At 42.8% G+C, this 18,807-nt stretch overlaps 1 protein-coding gene across 10 annotated transcripts in view; it reads left to right on the top strand.

Annotated features, from left to right (window-relative positions):
• Positions 1 to 18,807, top strand: part of lyst (lysosomal trafficking regulator) — a 55,567-nt gene that overhangs the window by 15,873 nt on the left and 20,887 nt on the right. For 7 of the 10 annotated variants that reach the window (XM_084562276.1, XM_084562278.1, XM_084562279.1 and 4 more), the window contains 12 exons: positions 3,812 to 3,902; positions 4,694 to 6,806; positions 9,667 to 10,609; positions 10,719 to 10,904; positions 13,643 to 13,799; positions 15,431 to 15,648; positions 15,763 to 15,829; positions 16,423 to 16,532; positions 17,248 to 17,617; positions 17,704 to 17,860; positions 17,965 to 18,138; positions 18,226 to 18,386. In XM_084562276.1, coding sequence (XP_084418402.1) covers positions 3,812 to 3,902; positions 4,694 to 6,806; positions 9,667 to 10,609; positions 10,719 to 10,904; positions 13,643 to 13,799; positions 15,431 to 15,648; positions 15,763 to 15,829; positions 16,423 to 16,532; positions 17,248 to 17,617; positions 17,704 to 17,860; positions 17,965 to 18,138; positions 18,226 to 18,386 — 4,747 coding nt within the window. The remainder of the gene's footprint in view (positions 1 to 3,811; positions 3,903 to 4,693; positions 6,807 to 9,666; positions 10,610 to 10,718; positions 10,905 to 13,642; positions 13,800 to 15,430; positions 15,649 to 15,762; positions 15,830 to 16,422; positions 16,533 to 17,247; positions 17,618 to 17,703; positions 17,861 to 17,964; positions 18,139 to 18,225; positions 18,387 to 18,807) is intronic. The other 3 variants (XM_084562285.1, XM_084562282.1, XM_084562280.1) reach the window with 2 other exon arrangements.

Here is an 18,807-nt window from a genome sequence, read left to right as displayed (position 1 = left end):
CCAAATCACACAACCTCTGCAGAGATTTTTATTGTTTTTTGTCAACTGTTGTTGACCATATTTTAATTAAGACATTATCTTGCACAAAGATAAGTTGCCTATGCCTACCGAACCTCTGCTGGAACGAATGGTGAAACTACAGCTGGTAACATTACAGCAGGATTTAATGATCAATGGTCACAGTGCAGTAAAACCATTAAAAGTCATGCACTGATAAGCTGCTGTCCAATTTTATGAACAAGTTTGCATTCAGAAGAACAAACAGGAGTTCAATGCTCAAAACCGTTTCCTTTGCTTTGATAGACTGTCTGAACCCGACATGAGAAACTGCATGCCTATTTTGGTTACCACACACTGTACCCAGTTATTATACTGCCACATTGTCTATTTATTTGTATTTTGTCTTTCTCTACACCTATGTCTGATGTTACTGCCTAGAAGCTAGAAGAGGAAATTTACTCAGCTGTGCCCACATGTTGTTTGATGGCCTGATTGATTGCAGAGTTTGTGTCTTTGTTCTGCTGCTGCTACTTGTGAGATGGTGCAGAACAGATGATTTGCACCGTCATTAAATTTTTTTATTTTTTTGCCCTCAAGACATTTGTCAGATTATTGGGTACACTAGTACAAGTGAATGCATTCCTGCACAACAGTTCTGCACTAGATCCCCCTTTATTACCGTTCTGGGTTGAATTAAACACTAAGTGTTCTTTAGCCCACTTACTAAAATGAGGTTGTCAAAATTATGAAAACATGGGTCGATACAACACAATACAGTTAAATAGTACTACAAACCACAGCTGCCTCTTTCACAAAGCTAAGATTTAGAGCAAGACTTTTATTAGAATACATTAGTTTCCACTAGTGGACCTAATTAAGTTTCAAATCTAGTCTATGATACTTTCAAATAGACAGACAAATAGACTCCACCGATATGATGCAGCGAAATATTGGTAAAAATATCATACTACTGAGGTTAAAGCTTTCCACGCTTTTTAGTTTAGCTATGATACACACGGGTCGTGAGCACTCTGTTTAGGTGCTCATGTTAAATGGTAGGAATGGCCACACAGAGGCAGGTATTGTTTGCTCCATTAACTGGCAGCAGGCTCTGACAGAGGCCAGTGTTTCCCCTGCCTACACACTGATGTACTGGTGTGCAGACTTCATCAGCAGAGCCCACGCTAGAGCGCACCCAATGTGTTTATGTATTGATTTGATCTGTGGATGTTTTTGGGTCAAGTAACAGTTTAGGAGATTTCAAATTACTGGTCGAGCACGTCCCTCTACAGTCTGTGAGAGACAAGGATAGGGCTGAAAATAACGTGACCTCTGAGAGGTACGGTGCAATGTTTTTCTTCAGTAGCCTCTGCTAAGTACCAGCCTATAAAATGGAATGGTTTTTTTAAAGTGGCAATGTTGAAGATTTTAATTTAATTAAAGAAATGCCTGTAAAGTCGCTATCTGTCATCATGTGAGGTAACAATGTGGTGATTGTGCCTAAGACCCACTGATGAAATTAAAAGTCCTTGTTTTTACAGCGCTCTGAACTGGGTGCCCGAGGAGACATTCCCGCGCAAAATCACAAGCCGTTAGTCACGCATGATCCATCACCAAGCAATTATCCTGCTGCCAGAGACAGTAAGCAGAGCTAACGTTCAGCTGACTGGCGATGTCACTCAAGCTAGTCCATTATTACGCATTAAAACCACTATTTTTGTCAGTAAATTAACTTAATTTAAAATATTTATTAATTTATTTTAACAGTCGTGATTCAAACTTTTTTGGATACAGTTAAATTCTCTGCATGCCTGGCACTGGCAGATGAAAATAAACACTGCAATAACATATTCTGCGCAAATCAGTATTTACAGGCGACACTGTTTGCATCTCTGGGAGTGAGGTTCAAACGCAGATCTCTGAGATTTTCCTCTTCAAACACCTCTTCGGTGCTATTCACGTGAAATGTGCTACAGAGAAAGTGTTACTGTGACGTCTGTGAATAAACAGACCACCTCACAGCTATTGTGGAAGATAAAGCTGTATTAGAAATCCAGCAGCCTTAACTGTCTCTTGGTGTAATGTAACAGTCCAATCTGTTCTTAAGAGAGTGAAAGATGTGATCCTGCTCATTTTCACACCATCTTAAAAAAAAAAAAAGCGATAAAAAAAAAAACAGTGTTAACACGAATATATCATTCAGCAGTGTCCCCATGCCCTTGTGCTATTCTTGTATTTTATCTTCCTCAACGCATTCATTATATTTTCTCTTTTAATGGGAGCACTGAGTTTTATTGCGTTCATATGCAAATGAGTAATCACAAGCCCCAGCTATGCAAATCCTACTTTTAAATCATACGTTTGAATTTAGTAGAAGATTCACTTTGAGAGGTGTTTGTTCCACTTTGTTTGATCCTCCCGCAGCATTTCACCTTGACTGTGTCTGCAGGTTTAGATGACTCACATCTAGTCAGTGAAATCTGGTTTATTTAAAGCGCATCAGTCTTTATTCAGTACATAACATCAGTACAGAACTATTCCACACCACGATTTAACTTTACATCTGAATTTGAAGGGGAAAAACTTGAGATTATTTGTGTTTCTTAAATGGGTTGAATTTGAGCGTTGATTTAAAAGTGTCAAACATCAGACTGCTTTCATCTCTAGCTACATCATCCTCTGAATAATTTAAATACTTTGCCACAGCCAGATAAAAGTTTGTGTCAGAAGTGATTAGACTGCACAAAAAATGCCACTACATAGAAAGAAAATTATTGGGTCGCGCACACATATATATGTTAAAAAGAGTGGTACAGTATGCTGTTAAGAGGCTGCCTGATCACTTTAATATGTTTAATGAGTAACTCGTAAGTGTCAGCCATCTAAAAAAAAAAAAACAACTCATGTCTGAATTTTAGGATGATTGTTCAATGATTAATGGAGGTGCACACTCTTAGAAATATCACTCCTATTGAGATTACAGTGTTTTCCATACAATGTTAATACTATAGTGGTCGTTGAATCTGAAATATTTTTGCGTGTTGTACTTGTTTTTCCCTATTGCTCCCGAAATTATCTCTCACCATTAGTTAGATCATCTCTCCTTACCTCCCCTCCCCGAAGCCGCTCCTTTTAGATCATGGAGATTTAAAATAATTGGTCAAAACTGGGAGGAAACGACTCCGGACATGAACTAGCTTAATTTTATAAGAGCGAGCTAGCACAGTTAGTCAGCTGTTTACTATAAATCACTTTTATTCCCTTATACTTTATTGACTCTTGCATACATAGTATGTCCATAGAGTGCCACGTCTCAACAGCATTAGGTAAAAAAAAAATAATAATAATAATAATAATCACCAGGGTCTCACAAAATCCTATGTGAAACACTGGATTATGATTAAAAAAAAAAAAAACAATAAGTAGCTAAACGTAATACTTTCTGATTGATCATTTTTAATTAGCACATGAAGGAGGAATGCCTTGTATACCCATGAGATCCCCGAGGTCTTGGAAGTAAGTCTGTCATGTAGCCGCCACATTGCTCCCTGTCACAGCTCTGAAGACCAAGTGACTAATTAACTCTCCAAGTGTGGATCAAAATAAAAATAGTCGGTAGCTTAAAAACAATTTTGTAGAAATGTTTAAATCTAGGTTCAAGTCAAATAGTGTGAGTTATTAAATTCTTTGAAACGGGTTATTGACAAAAGTGTGTCTTGGTGGGAGTGTCTTGGCGTGACGTCACAGTGCGACCAAAGAGATCGAAGGGAAGCTTTCTAGGTAACCTCAGTGTGTTTTCTTGAACTCCCAGGAGCTGACCTGTCGGGAGGAGCTGCTCACTTTGCTGCTGTCTTTACTCCCGCTGGTCTGGAAGATTCCTGTGCAGGAGGAAAAAGCCCCAGGTCAGTACATAAAATTACTCCCGTTTTCACTTTTTAATGCTGATGTTAGCAGCATGTTCCTTACTCTGCCCGTGTTACTACTACTTATTCCTGGTATGTAACACAAATTTTGAATTTACTTAATTTCCTTTAGTTTAAAATTCACTATATATTTGTGCATATGTGCATTTCACAAGCCAAAAATGTTGTGTAGCTTTGTTCATTTACATATTTGTTTCATCTTCTATCTTCCATGTAACTCTTCAGAAATTATACCATCGACCACATGTTTCAGTTTTGGCTTTAGTGGATTTTAGTTAAGTTCACCTGACGGTTTGTCATTGGGTTTCACTATTAAAAGCTTCTTTTGATGTTGTCACCCAATGACTTGATTTACTACTTGCGTCTAATCTATCATATTTATTATGATGGGTGTCTTACTGTTAGAGTCATTAGCAGCCACGTAGCAGGAGAAGACTAGTGATTACAGCAGCTTGTGACCTCAGGATGACACCGGCATTTAGTAGAGGCCTGCGGATCCTCTCTAACATGGACCCTAGACATTTTTACTTTAATTAATTCTTTCCTGCTGATTGTTTTAACAAACGGGCAGTAGCTGCTGACATTCAGCTGAGCATTTTGCTCCACAATGTATGCTAGAAAATAGGATAGAATAGTGTTTTTTCAGGCTGTTGCTTAACATAGCATTCATGTAATATTACTTCACTGTATAATTTAAGTTTTGATTTATTTGTGGAGTATGTATATATATGTCCAGTACATATCTGAATGGGATTTCCTTGTGTTGACAGATTTCACCCTGCCGTCCCTACTGGAGGTATTCCTTAGCCGGGAGGTGAAGGCCGTCCCTCATCGAACAGGACAGAAGGCTGCAACAGATGAACAGAACTCTGGGAAGAGGTCCCGTGTTGGCAGCGGCACCTGGAAGTCAAGGAGGTCACGCAGAACAGCGCAGAGATACTCTGTAAAAGATGCTCGCAAGTCCCAGGTTTCTACCTCAGATTCAGAAGCCAACTGTGAAGACAAAGCTGTGCCAGGCCCAAGCAGTGCAAGGAGCAGAAGATCACATGGCTCCACCATCCAAGTAAGCTGTCAGCATCATCGTTCAGAGCCCTCGCAGTTATCATCCAACGCCGCTGCTGCCGCCGCCACACAAACCATGAGTGCACCGTACCCCCATCCCAGAGCCCCTGGGTCCCAGATGGCTGACACTGAAACACTGACAGACCCAGCTGCAATATCAATATTCAACCGCATGGAAAACTCGCCCTTTGATCTCTGCCATGTATTGCTTTCTCTGCTGGAGAAGGTCTGCAAGTTTGACATGAGCATCAACCACAACCCCGGCCTTGCTGTCAGTGTCGTACCTACACTCACAGAGATCCTCACAGAGTTTGGAGATTGCTGTGGACCAGGGGGAGGAGGTGGAGGTGGAACAGGGGCAGAGGAGCTTGCTGGAGGCTGGACGGAGGAACCAATTGCACTGGTCCAGAGGATGCTGTTACGCACCATCTTGCACCTCATGTCAGTCGATGTGAATCAAAATGACAGCCTTCCAGACAGCCTGAGACGCAGTCTGACAGACTTGCTGCGAGCCACCCTCAAAATCCGGAGCTGCCTTGACAGACAGAGTAACCCTTTTGCTCCACGGCCCAAGAAGACTCTGCAGGAGGTTCAGGAAGACTTCTCGTTCTCCCGTTATCGACACAGAGCGCTGCTGCTTCCAGAGCTTTTAGAGGGAGTACTGCAAGTACTGCTGGGTTGCCTGCAGGCTTCCACACCCAACCCCTTTTTCTTTAGCCAGGCTCTGGAGCTCATCCACGAATTTGTCCAGCATCGAGGCCTGGAACTCTTTGAGGCCACAGTGCTGCGACTTGAAGGACTTGGCAGGGCAAGGGATACTGAAATAGGAGGTGAGGCTTCAGAGAGGCTACGCGGTCTCATTGCAGGGGTCTTCAAGATAATCAGTGCTGTTAAGAAGGCAAAGTCAGAGCAGCTGCATCAGTCTGTATGTGCCCGAAGACGCCACCGTCGCTGTGAATATTCCCACTTCCTCCATCACCACAGAGACCTGTCAGGTTTGCCCGTCTCTGCTTTTAAGCAGGCTGCTAGACGCAACCCCTTCGAAGAGGATGGAGAAGGCAAGGAAGGGATGGAGGGGGATGCAGTGCGTTATCCTGAGCGCTGCTGCTGCCTGGCTGCCTGCGCCCACCAGTGTCTGCGGCTCTTGCAGCGTCTGTCCCCCAGTGGACCAGCTGTGTTGCAGGTATTGGCTGGGGTGCAAGCTGTTGGAATCTGCTGTTGTATGGACCCCCGCTCAGTCGTAGGACCCCTCCTACATGCCTTCCAAGCTCCAGGTCTGCGTAGTTACCAGTCTCATGTCCTTAGTGTCCTTGGTAGACTGATCCTAGACCAGCTCGGAGGGGGGCAGCCCTCAGAGAAAGCCAAGCTGGCTTCTTGTAACATCTGCACCCTGGACAGCAGTCAGCTACCGGGCCTGGAGGAGACACTGCAGCATGGGGAACCTTCGACTATTTCTACCAGTCTGTGTTACCGCTCCCAGGGTATTCTGCCAAGTGGAGGGGGGGCTGAAGACATGCTATGGAAATGGGACGCTCTGGAGGCCTACCAAGAGCTAGTGTTTGGTGAGGACTGGCACTTAAGCCAGCAGATAGCCGGCCACGTTTGCCACTTGACCCTGCGGGGCAATGCTATAGTACAGTGGCAGCTCTACACGCATATCTTCAACCCTGTGCTGCAGAGAGGGGTAGAGCTGGCACACCATGCCCAACAGTTGGGGGTTTCAACTGTCTGCACTCAGGTCTGCAGCTATCACACACAGTGCCTGCCTGTGGAGGTACTACTTGTTTACCTGCAAACAATACCTGCGCTTCTCAAGTCAAGGTGAGCTATTTTACAATTTAAATATGCTTTCACTTGCTTTTAAATTTTCCAAATCGGTTATCTGTTTTACTAATTCATTGTTACAGCCAGGTGATGCACATGGCTGTTTTGAAAAGAAATTGATCTTACTCCTTGTATACTATCACATTAAGCAAATATAATCAGCCAGCTCAAAGTAAGATACCTAATCCACTTGGACATTGTTTGTCATTAGATCTGTCTCTCCAGGTCATTGCTAATTGATGCTAATCAATAATGTATCCCCTCTTTGTGAACCGACTGAGGGATTATTGACTGTTTATATAACACTGTTACCAGTACTGTAGTCCAGCAAAACCAGGTGCTGTTTATCCATGTGCATTTATCAAAATCAAACTGGTATAATACTGTGTTAAATGGATTTTTACTTTTGGTCCGAACACCGTCAGTTGAGTATAAACTTGTCTGCTTTGAGACAATCCAAAAAGATGCAAGTGACCACTAAGCTGCCCCTTCATGTGAATGTGAGTGTGTCTGTTTGTCTGTCCACGTGTTAACCCAGATGACCTGTCTAAGTTATATCCCAACTCCTGCCCAGTGCATGCTGGGATTGGTTTTTTCCCCCTTGTGACCCTAAACAGGATCAGCAGTTTCAGAAAATAGATAGCTGTATGCTTTCAGACTTTCTGTCAGCAGTAGGCTTTATTAAAATTCAGAATGTTTTTCTGCTCTCTGCAGGTTTGACTGACATTCAAAGTCTTTACCGCTATGCTGTTTTTCATCTAAGCCTTTATAAAAGACACCTTTAAAAACAATTTTAGGTCCCTATGACTGCATAAAAGGCAATATTATACAAGTGTTACATTCGTAAATGTCACTTTACTGAACTTTAACATTAGAACATATTTTCCTCTTATGCATCTTCAACTAGTTTGGTTCAAACACCAAACCAGGGATGTTTGGTGTTTGAATAAGTTACTGCCATGTAACTTATTGTAGTTGTCCAATATGTTGTTGGAAGTAGTTTGAAGCTAAACACTTCACATAGAAGCCACAGGAGAGCATGGTATGTCCGTCAAAATGTTTAGCTCACGTCATTATTTTTTGTGTTAGGAAATCAGTCAAAGGATCAGTGTAGGATAGGATGCAAGTGGCACTGTATGTCCAAATCTAAAACAAAATTTCACCCACAGTCCAAAAATAGAGGGGTATATAATTTTGACAAAACAGTCCAGTATATGTATGTAAGCCATTCGATTTAGTCTGCTTCAATTACACAACTTCACCAAAACCTCAGCTTGAGATAAACAGTGATTTGTTTGCCATGAAATATCCGTGCTGGTTTTATGAATGAAACAGAAGCAGTACATTTTACAGTGTGGTCTGAAACAGCCACAGTGGAGTGTGCCAGGAAAAAAATGTAGGAAGTGCAGAATGGTGGTTAGTGGGCCGTTGCTTCTGAACGTTTCCAACACAAGAGACACACACATACATGGCCTAACCACCTATCACCGCATAGGCTAGACTATACAGCTCCATCTGCTGGGCCATCTATGTTTTTCAAAATAAAGGTCTGACGTTAGGTCAGAAAATGACATTTTCTTGTTAGTTGATAGACATAAAGTAGATATACAGAGGAAAATCTGATTGACTAATCATTTGTATACTGTGCATTGTTATTTTATGCAAGATTGTAAGGAACTTTTACTCGAATTAAACCTTAAGTTGCTGCCATTTGAACTTTGGTAGTTCTGAAAGCTGTTCAAATAATGGATGTTAAATTCTTCAGTGTGTTCAATGGCCAGGGTTCATCTAAATGGTTAAAACCAATTAATGCTGCTGAAGTCATTTTAGCATGACCTTTTTTTTTTATAGAGTACATGCACATCATTAGAAAGAGTTGTTGCTCACGGTTGTTCATCATCTGACATTTTGCCTGCCTCCACATCATCTTGCGCTGCTTCTGTATCTCTCTGTTTTAAAGAACTCATGTTTTTCAGATGAGAGCATTAAATATGCAGACTAATGGTTTGTCATCCTGATGGACTTTCACACCACTAATGAAAGAAGGAAATGTTCTGAAGAAGCAGAATTAATTAACACTGCATTAATTTAGAGAAAGGCTGAAGAAAGGAAAAAAAAAATTCTTAAAAAACTTCTTTAATCTATTTCGTCCACTAGGCTCCAAGGATCAACTGGACATCTGTTTCAGCTCATGATGGAGAAACACTCCCATGAGTTTATTTTTTTATTTTTTTATTCAGATTATATTGTTAGCTCATCTCTCCCAACTATTGATTTAACCTTTACTCCAACGTGACACATTACTCTTTTGCCATAATTTACACTGTGCTGTAATAGTGTAATTTATTATTTTATCACTGCCTGCCTCAACCGTGTGTGTTTACGGCAGTAGTAAACAAATTTAAAGATTAAAATGTCAGCTCTGTTTAACTGAGTAAATGTCTGATTCACCTTCAGTTAACTCTTACACAAAGTGAACATCTGTGCATTATACTTTAATTTTGCTCAGTAAAATAAATACACAACAAAAGACACACTAATTGTAAAAAAAGCAAAAATGTATCATGTGTGTCCATGTGCAATCTTGAGTGCCCACGTAGAGTCCTTCACTGGTAATTTATCATTGATGATGGTTTATGTAAGTAAAGGTCAGGCAACCTGAAGGGAAGTAATGATGGAAGGAGTGAGAGGAAGTAATTATAAGTGTTAGGGGAAATGATGATGCAGAGTTTAGGTGTCTGTAGTCCACGTCCGCTCCGTTTGTCACTATCAGAAGACGAGACAAATTATTATTAATTGATCACATTCATGTTGTGTGTATTTTAGTTTGATTAGTTTCTCATGTTTTACGTTACAGGGTGATCAGAGACCTTTTCATCAGTTGTAATGGGCTCAACCAGGTGACCGAGCTCGTCTACCTGGACCAGACACGCTCTTTGGCTTTGAAGGTGTTTGAGACTCTCATAATCGGCACTGGACACCAGCTGGCTGATGGGATGCTTCAGGAGCTGGAGAATGCTGATGTTGAAGAAAGGGAGGCCGTCCTGGGCCTGGCCGAGGAACTGGGGTCCCGAGGTGTTGGAGAAGGCCCGCAGAGCCTCAGCAAGTTCTATGAAGGTCTAAAAGAGGCATATCCGCATCATAAGAGCCGTAGTGGGCAGGGCCGTGGACCAGGAAGAAGCCGGACCGAGACCCACATCCATGTCATCAATCTCTTCTTGTGTGTGGCCTTTCTGTGCGTCAGCAAAGAGGCAGATTCTGACCGGGACTCAGCCAACGACTCTGAAGACACCTCAGGTTACGACAGTACGGCGAGCGAACCTCTGGGCGGGCGGCTGCCTTATCTGTCCCCAGACAGTGTAGCTTTGCCCTCCAAAGAACAGGTGCGACGTGCAGCAGATGTTTGGTCAGTGTGTCGGTGGATCTACCTATCCAGCCCTTTGTTCCAGAGGCAGTTCTTCAGGCTTGGAGGACTGGACGTCTGCTTGCGCCTCATGGCCTTGGTCATCCAGAAACTCTCGTGTAAGACCAAGGATGGGAAAGCAAAGAAGAAGAGGGATGGTAAAGGAAAGGGCAGCCCTGAGTCCACTGCCACTTCACTCGGACTGGAGGAGACGTCTCATGAGTTAGCTGACACCTTCAACACCGGTTCAGCTGAGGGAAAGACCAAAGACCCAGCAAAGAAGCTGGAGGAAGAGTGGCAACTACAAAGTATTCGCCTCCTGGAGGCCTTGCTGGCTATTTGTCTACACAGTGCAAACTCAGCTCTGCAAAGATTAGAGGCTGAACTTTCTTATCAGGTATGTAAAACTATATACACATCATACTGTCCAATTAAACCTGGGCATATACCCCACTAAAATAATACACAGGCTTCATTTAAACTGTTGCATCTCCTCTTGTCTGTAGCTCCAGTCGGTGGAGGAGACTCTGTTTGAAGTGAGAGACCAGCTCTCGCGCTCAGGATTGGTGAACTCCGACCTTGCTGTTCCCCTGTTTGACTCTCTCCTGAGAGTGGCCTTGGCCCAGGTGTCTTCCTGTCCCGATCCACCTGAGGAGAAGCCAGACAGGGTGAGTCCTGCCTTGGGAGAACTTGTGAGTGAAGTTACCTTTAATATTCTTACGTTCGTTTTTTTTTTTGTTTGTTTGTTTTTGTGTGTGGAGAGTCAAGTTCAGGTTAAAGCAGTCAGACGGGAAACACCTGATTGCAGATTGGTGCCGTAAATGTTCATCACACTCTACACTTAACAGCTACTTCATTAGGTACACTAGAGAAAACAAATGCATTCTGATAAAACAGTCCTGCACATAATTACCCTTCATAACTGTTCTAATAATTTAACTGTATGCTCATTTTGGAGGATGTAGTTTTTGGCGCAGTAAAACTATTGAAGTCAGCAAAGTGTTATTTTAGAATTCGTTCATTTTCACAAGTGTCTGACGAAGTGGCCAGTGAGTGTAGATCTCATGGCAAAAAGCTTCTCTACTTACCTTTATATGTTGGTGCTGAGTTGTATTTACTCAATAAAATTATTATTTTTTAATAATCCCTAAAGCTATTATTGCTTTTGTATTGTGCAAACACAATATATTTTCTTATACCAGCAGTTGCTGCATTTTGGCTGCCTCCTTCTCATGAAACAAAGTGCCAGAATAGCAAGTCGGCTCAGTAATATAAGCCTCACATTTCCAAATAATAGTCTCCAACTAATTGGAATTAAATAATGATCAAACAGATGCATGAATGATTCTGTTTAATCTTGCTTCCCTGCCTGTTCATTTTCTTTTTTCTCTGCCTCTCTTGCCTTTTTTATTTTTTTGGCTTTAAACACTGTTTTCAGCAAGTTGGCAAAGCCTCTGAATGTGTCAGACAATAGTGAGAACTAGAAGCAGTCAAGAGATATCACACAATTATTAAGCAAGCATGTGAGACCAGATAAAGACAGCTTTTTACTGAGTGTGACACATCGCTGTTAACTCCTCTTCCAACGTGTCCAAGGAGCCATTATCATGGGAGAAATTACCTGTTGTGTGAAAAGTTTTATTCAAACAGTGTTTTTTTCCCCCAGTAAAGTGAAGCACACCTTATTAGCCTATTATAGCTATGGGTAAATTACGCAGATCAGCCACAACATTAAAACCATAACATTGACCGTCTTGTGACAATACAATGTTCTGCTAGGAAATTCTTGGACCTGGCATTCATGTGGATGTTACTTAGACATGTAGCACCCACCTAGACCAGACCAGGCACCCCCAACCCATAGCAATGACACTCCTCGATGGCAGCATCCATCCCCAGCAGGATGCAGCCTGACACAGGCACACACACACAAAAACGGTTTAGGACCAACTAAAAAAACATGACTGATGAAGCATCTGTGGGATGATCTACAGAGGCCCCTCCCCTCAAACAGTATGACCGCTAACAGGACACACTCAGAAGGTGTCAAACTGTTTTGGAGGCACAAGGGAGACCTACACAATACAAGGAAGGTGGTCATAACGTTACGCCTGATCGTGCGTATTAACTGCTATGGTGTTTATTTAGGAGACAAGCGCACACAGGTAGGTAAACTGTCTTCCAGCCAAGCTTCAGGACTGCTGTGTCAGGCCGCTCACAATACGTTGCTAAGCAGCCGTTATCTCCATGATGTACAACAAAACAGCGGACGTAAATAGTGATAGCCTTTGTGTAGAGAAAGCAGTGGCTGCTAACAGACGTATCACAAATGTTACTGTGTTTTAATGTCTTGTTAAAGTAGGTTTTTCCAACATAGACTTTATAAACTTATACAAAGGGCAAACTGGAAGACATTCTGGTGACTTGTCACAGTGACAGGACAGATGAGAAAAGTAGATCCTGCAGCGCTCACTTCCTCAGTAGTGACACTGTAGACTTTGTTCAACAGTTTCTGTACAATTCACGGGACCATATATGGTTACGGTGACTGCTTTTATTTGCATCAGGAAATGAGCTCAAGCTGAAAAAAAGAAGAAAAAAAAAAAGATGTTAATTCTTCTTTTGGCTGTCCACACTAAAATGACTTGCCGCCTGGTAGTGGGTGTCTCCTTAGATGTGTTTTTCCTCAAGTCTTAAAATGCCTGTCTCACTAAGCCTGTTCCAACACGGGAGGATTTAGCTTTTTATATAATAGATTTACCTATTCCCTAAGAGCTTAGTTCTTTCTCAGTGAGCCCAGCAGAGTGTGATGTTCACTTAACCATTACGAGTACATGTTGTGAAACTCGAAGATAAGTCTGCTACCACAAAGTTTGTCCACTTTGTATTATATTAAGAGGAGGGATTGTGTTACAATAGGCTCCTTTGAACCAACCAGTAAACGGTTTAGAGTTCGACTGTTGACTCGACTGTGTTTGTGTGTGTGGGTGTGTGTGTGTTTGCCTACATGCACATACGATGACTGACTGTTCACGTCAAGGAACTGGGCTGTGTGAGTGCCTTACAAGTCAGCTGATACTCGTCTTATGACCAAAATCTTTTTCTTTTTTTCCCCCCTCTTCATTTTGTTAGCAATTTATTTGCTGCATTAGTGGTCGGACCACTGCTTGTCATGCCTGGTATATTGTAGCATAAAAATATGCTTGGTCAGGGCGCTTTTTTTTTGAAAGCGGTATTGGGTAAGCAAAGTTAATCTTATCTTACGAACTGCTTGAAAGTTTTGGTCTTGGTTTGATGTATTTGAACTGAATGGGATTGAAATTCATTACTGTTTCTTGTCTCCCTTCCTCTCTCTCTCTCTCTCTCTCTCTCTCTCTCTCTCTCCCTCCCTCTATGTCTCGCTCTTGCTGTCTTACTCCCTTCTTGTCAGAAGCTCCAGGTGTTGGCGGAGGGGGCGGCCCCAGCAGGCGATCTATCTGAGGAGGTGGATGAGGTGCAGAGTTGTGGCGTCAAGCCCCCGGGGGAGGAGGAGGGCTACGACGCTGACAGCGAAAGCAACCCTGAGGACATGGCCAAGCAGGAAGAGGGTAGGTCAACACTTACTTCCACATACACACACACACACGAACATGCCCTTATTCCCATTTACTCCTCCCCAATAATCCACAGCTACTGCACATACCTCACCGCCGCAAATAATTGTAGCTCATGCTGGTTATTTACACAGTTTGTCTCATTTCTATCCGCTGCTGATACATTTTTCCGTCCTGGGGTTATTTTAAGGATACTGTAAATCACTTTTACTTCACGTAATCCATCTTCTTTATCATTTGTTTTTGTTGGTGATAAATGTCCTCAGACAAATCTTGATGGATTGAGAGGACACACGTATTGGTCTCAACCTCTAAACCTGCTTATTTTTAGCCTTGGGAAAACGTGCTTCTCCCAGTATTGACTTAGAAGTTCAGTCTGGTTAATTCATTATTATTAATGCATTTCCATGCATACGCCGGAGGATTTCATGTCAAATGGCACCATGCTTTTTAAGCAATGTAAACGTAGATATGTGCTGCTAGTGAACGTCCTCCTTTTTGTTAACTGCGCACTATATTAGGAAATAAGAACTAGCTAGTTTTTATTGCGTGTATATGACACAGCAGAAATCGAATTTGAGTCTCATACATTAGCTCGGCCTCTCAACTCTGGTCTCACAGGTTAAGAATGTGGCCTGATTACGCTCCTGCTACTTTCATCCCCTGAGAATAGAGTCATTGTTTTACGTTGTTTTACAACTGCAGGCGGCTAGACTCTGCAGCCTCATGAGCTGGATCTTGTGACTTAAAGTCTCCATCAAATGGAGATTTTAACTTCCTGGAAAACTCTTTCGTCCTGGAAAATAGTGAATCTTTAACACTGAACTCATGCTGAACGGATAAGCAAATCAGAGCCAACCAATGCAGTAGGAGCTGCTGGGCAGTTACATTTATCTGTTCTGTCTCTCACACCAAACCCTTAACTCCTTTAATCACAGACTAGTTCCTTAAAGAAAACATTCAGTACTTTGGGGGCATGTTGTTTGACTGACAGGTGTCTTGGCTTATCACCATCAGCTGCCACTCATTCATACCACGTCTTCCCTCCTCAGGCTTTTCTCTTTACACCCAAATAAAACTTTTATGGCTCCAGGTAACTGCTGTCTCCCAACATTTCCTGGTCTGTTAAACGTATTTCCCGTGTACAAGCTTCTTGGTTCACAAATCAGTATTATGATGTATACAAGGATTACAGTTGTGAAATGCAAACGGTGGAGTTGCTGCATTAAATTTAACCACAGACCATTCATCTGTGTATGTGAGTTGTAGATGGTGGCAAACCATGTATATACGTTTAAAGGGAGACGAGCAAGCTTCATTAATAAAAGGAGGTCCCAGAAGCCGTGTGAGAGCCTGCTGGGCTGCTCTCCTGTAAATCAAGAGGGAACTCCCTGCTGCTCTGAGGCTGAGCACAGAACTGAGGCTAATTCATTTTTATGAGCTGCCTCTAAGACGAGAGGTTGAAGGAGGGGATGCCTGTGGATCATGAAGCTGTTCAGGCAACGCAGGCAGCCAGAGCGTGCGTGTCTGTGTGTTGGCGTGACATGTTTCATCCATCCATGCCTGTGTGCGAGTCTCTTGTCGTGACTCTGATCTTCCCCTGGTGTCTGTGGTCGTTCTCCTAGGAGTGAAGGTGGAGTCAGCTGTGTTGCGTGAGTTTGCGGCAGCAGTGGTGGCAGACGGGCCCGGGCGTGGCGTGCTGCTTTTCCCAGAGATCTGCACAATGGAGCTGCAGCTTCTTGCCTCCGGCTCCCCAGACCTGGAGGTTCTGAGTCATGTGTTTCACAGCCTGCTCGGTGCAGTACACGCCAGCCGCCGCAATGCTGCCTTGCTCTATGACCAGGTCAGACTGACCACCTCTGCTTTTTTTGTACTACTCTTTACCCAGTCCTATATTAGTCTATGCTTATCTCACATTGCAGAATATGACTGACCGCCTTGTTCTTGTTTCTCACAGGGAGGAGTCAAAACTATCCTGTCTGGCTTTCACAACATCCTCAGTCAAACAGACCCCTCCTTTACAGGTTTGTTATTTATTTGGGTTTATTTTTATCTCGTCTAACATTACCAGAAATGTTTCATGTATGGCATCTCAGAAGAATTGGCCTCACGGTTTCCTTTGTGCCTTGATTGTTTTTTTGTTTTTTTTCTTCTGTTCCTGACATTTTGACAAAGCCCCCCAGGGTTCAAATGTCACATGTAGTATAAATACTTTTAGCAGTTCTTGGGAAATGGAAAAATCTGTGTCATTTCTATGGTCTCAGAACTTAAGTTCATCTAATTTTACCTTCGTAAAATTGTCCAAAAAGGAAAAGCAATTGTTTGTGTTACCTCTGAAAGATGTTCTCCTGCGTATTATGGTTTTTCAGCTAAATGCTTCTGTGGTAAAACACAAATACAGCATAATAATATTCATACAAACTTTATATTTTAAAGTATGAGTATATGAGTATATTTTCTGTTTCCCTGTATTGTACGTGCTTAGCTTTTTTGTCTTTCTCTACCAGAGAAAAGCAGCCAGGGATGCTGTTTTGGGCTTTTGGATATAGTCTTCTGGTGCATGCCCAAGTGAATGAAAACTGTTTACGTAATCTGCTCTTCATTGGTCCACTTACAGATTGCCAGACTGTGCTAGTGGAGCTGCTGGTTGCCATGGTGAGCCAGCGAATCACAGCGGAGGAGCTGGCTCTATTGATTCGCCTCTTCCTGGAGAAGACCCCTCCTACTGTAAATAGCAAACCCTATCTGTCACTCAACGGCGCACTGTTTGCTTACGTTAGCGGTGTTGACACTGAAAGCCTGTGCTCACTGTCTCATTATTTTAGCACGAACAAGAACTTATTTGTGAGACATCCTTCCTGTCACGCTCGCTTCACACTTCTGGGTTCCTTAAAACTCATCAACACATAGTGGTCTCCTGGGCCCACTTCATTCTATATACAATTAGCACCAAAGTGTGCAGAACAGATGTGATGCCACTGCTTATTACCACATGACTGTGTTTAATTGGAATCCGGCAGCAGACATCGTTAATAACCTGACTCCAAGAAAAAGGTTTCCATAACAGAAATGTTGAGTCTATTTTTACCCATGTGAACGTAATGACACATGACCTGTGTTTTCTGTCTCTGGACATGAGACACATCAGTAGCAACTCTGGTCACATATGATTGAATTGCCCTTTTGTACTTCTACCTGAAACCAGGTGTGTTTTGCTATGTTCATAAACATCATTTGTGGCTTGTTTATAACTTTCTTATCAGGTTTAAACCTTTTTTTTTATATGCATCACAGTTAAATCAGTTAGTTTGTTCAGTAATTCATATGAGATGTTTATTTATTCTAGTTGCTACTCATCACATATCTGTCGGGACGTTGTCTTTACGGAATCTAAAATTATGGACACTTTTCCCAACTTCCTGTTTACTTTGTTACCTGGCAGGAGATTTTACTGAAGGGCATCTTACAAATCGTGGAAGCCAACATGAATATGGAACCTCTTCACTACCTGACCTTTCCAGTAATCCTCGGGGCGTCGATGCCAGCTGGGTTGTCCCCTGGGTCCAGACAGAACAGTACGGCCGCATCAAAAAGTGTTGGTTTGCTCTGGAAAGGCAAACTGTCTCCTGGACGCAGGGAGGGGGATATAGAGTACCGACCGAGCCACCTGCGCTCTTCTCCCTGGCACATCGCTCCTCTCCACTTGCCCCTAGTTGGGCAGAACTGCTGGCCTCATATGGCCAGCGGCTTCAGTGCGTCTTTGTGGCTGAGGGTGGCGGAGCAGGAGGAGAAGGATGGGGACAAAGACAAGGGTGAGACATAGATCCTTCACCATCCTGTGTGCTTGATACCCAGAAACATGAGTTGGTTTTAAGATTCCTTTCTCAATGTTTTCCAGAAGAAAGTAACCCCCCTGCAGCTGAGTCGCACCATGGCTCATCTCAGGCTGGGACAAGATCAGTCGAGGAAGGCCTCATTCATATTCTGTCCATGGGCTCCAAGGCACTGATGCTTCAAGTCTGGGCAGACTTCTCCACAGGCTCCCTCACATTCAGGTGATCTCCAGCTTAGACTACAGTCTCAAATATGCATGTGGATAATGGGCTACTGTTTCTTAAATATTCATAGTGTGAAGCATTATAATGTGCTGTCCTCACAGGATTTGTATCGACCCAAATGATGAGATAAAAGCAGGGCTGTTGGCACAAGCAGACTCTGGCGAGGGACTGTTCAGAGGGGGCCAATGGCAGCACCTCGGCATCACGTACAACCAACAACCAGAGGGCAAGAAGAACATCCACGGCCGTGTGGTTGTCTGGGTGTGTGGCATCCGGTGAGGAAATAAGAATTTGATTGAAAAATATTGTTTGGTTGGCCCGGCAAATTAGTAAAATTTAATTAAACCTGCTATTTTCTTTAGGAAATGTGAGGTTTCTTTGGACTACACCCTACCCAGAAAGTCCAGTTTATCATCTGACAGCAACAAAACCTTCTGCATGTTGGGCCACTGTATGCCGTCGTCTGAGGAGCTGCTGAAGCAAGGTGCACGCTGGAACATGGGCACTGTGCTCCTCTTCAACGGTAAGACTCCTGTTAACTCCTGTCGTATTTATCTGGCTGCTGTTGTGAGTCTTTAAGCTGTCAGACAGTCATTATCATACTCATACGGTCTGTTTTAATCCTCTATAACTGACTAAAACCTTTATTATTACAAGTACATAGACGCATACGTATATATGTTTTAAAATCGTATCTAGCTGTCCAAGTTATGCCTGCAGTGATGTGTGGCATGCTGTGGATTCTCAGCATTCTCCCAGGAGTCTCACTGAATACTTCACTTGTTGCCTCTAATTGGCTGTGAATGGCTTGCATCTAGGCGATCCCAACCTGTGAACTCAACTGATGTATTTAGACAAGCTTAGCCTCTCTGCTGTCATTGCAATTCACTGTGGGTAGCAGTATCTTCTTTGGAAACCAGGGACTGCGGGATCTAGCAGAAGTT

This window comes from Chelon labrosus (assembly GCF_963514085.1).
Source record: "Chelon labrosus genome assembly, chromosome: 15".
Taxonomy (NCBI): Eukaryota; Metazoa; Chordata; class Actinopteri; order Mugiliformes; family Mugilidae; genus Chelon; species Chelon labrosus.
The sequence above is the reverse complement of the archived record's forward strand: the minus strand, read 5'-3'. Positions and strand labels throughout refer to the sequence as shown.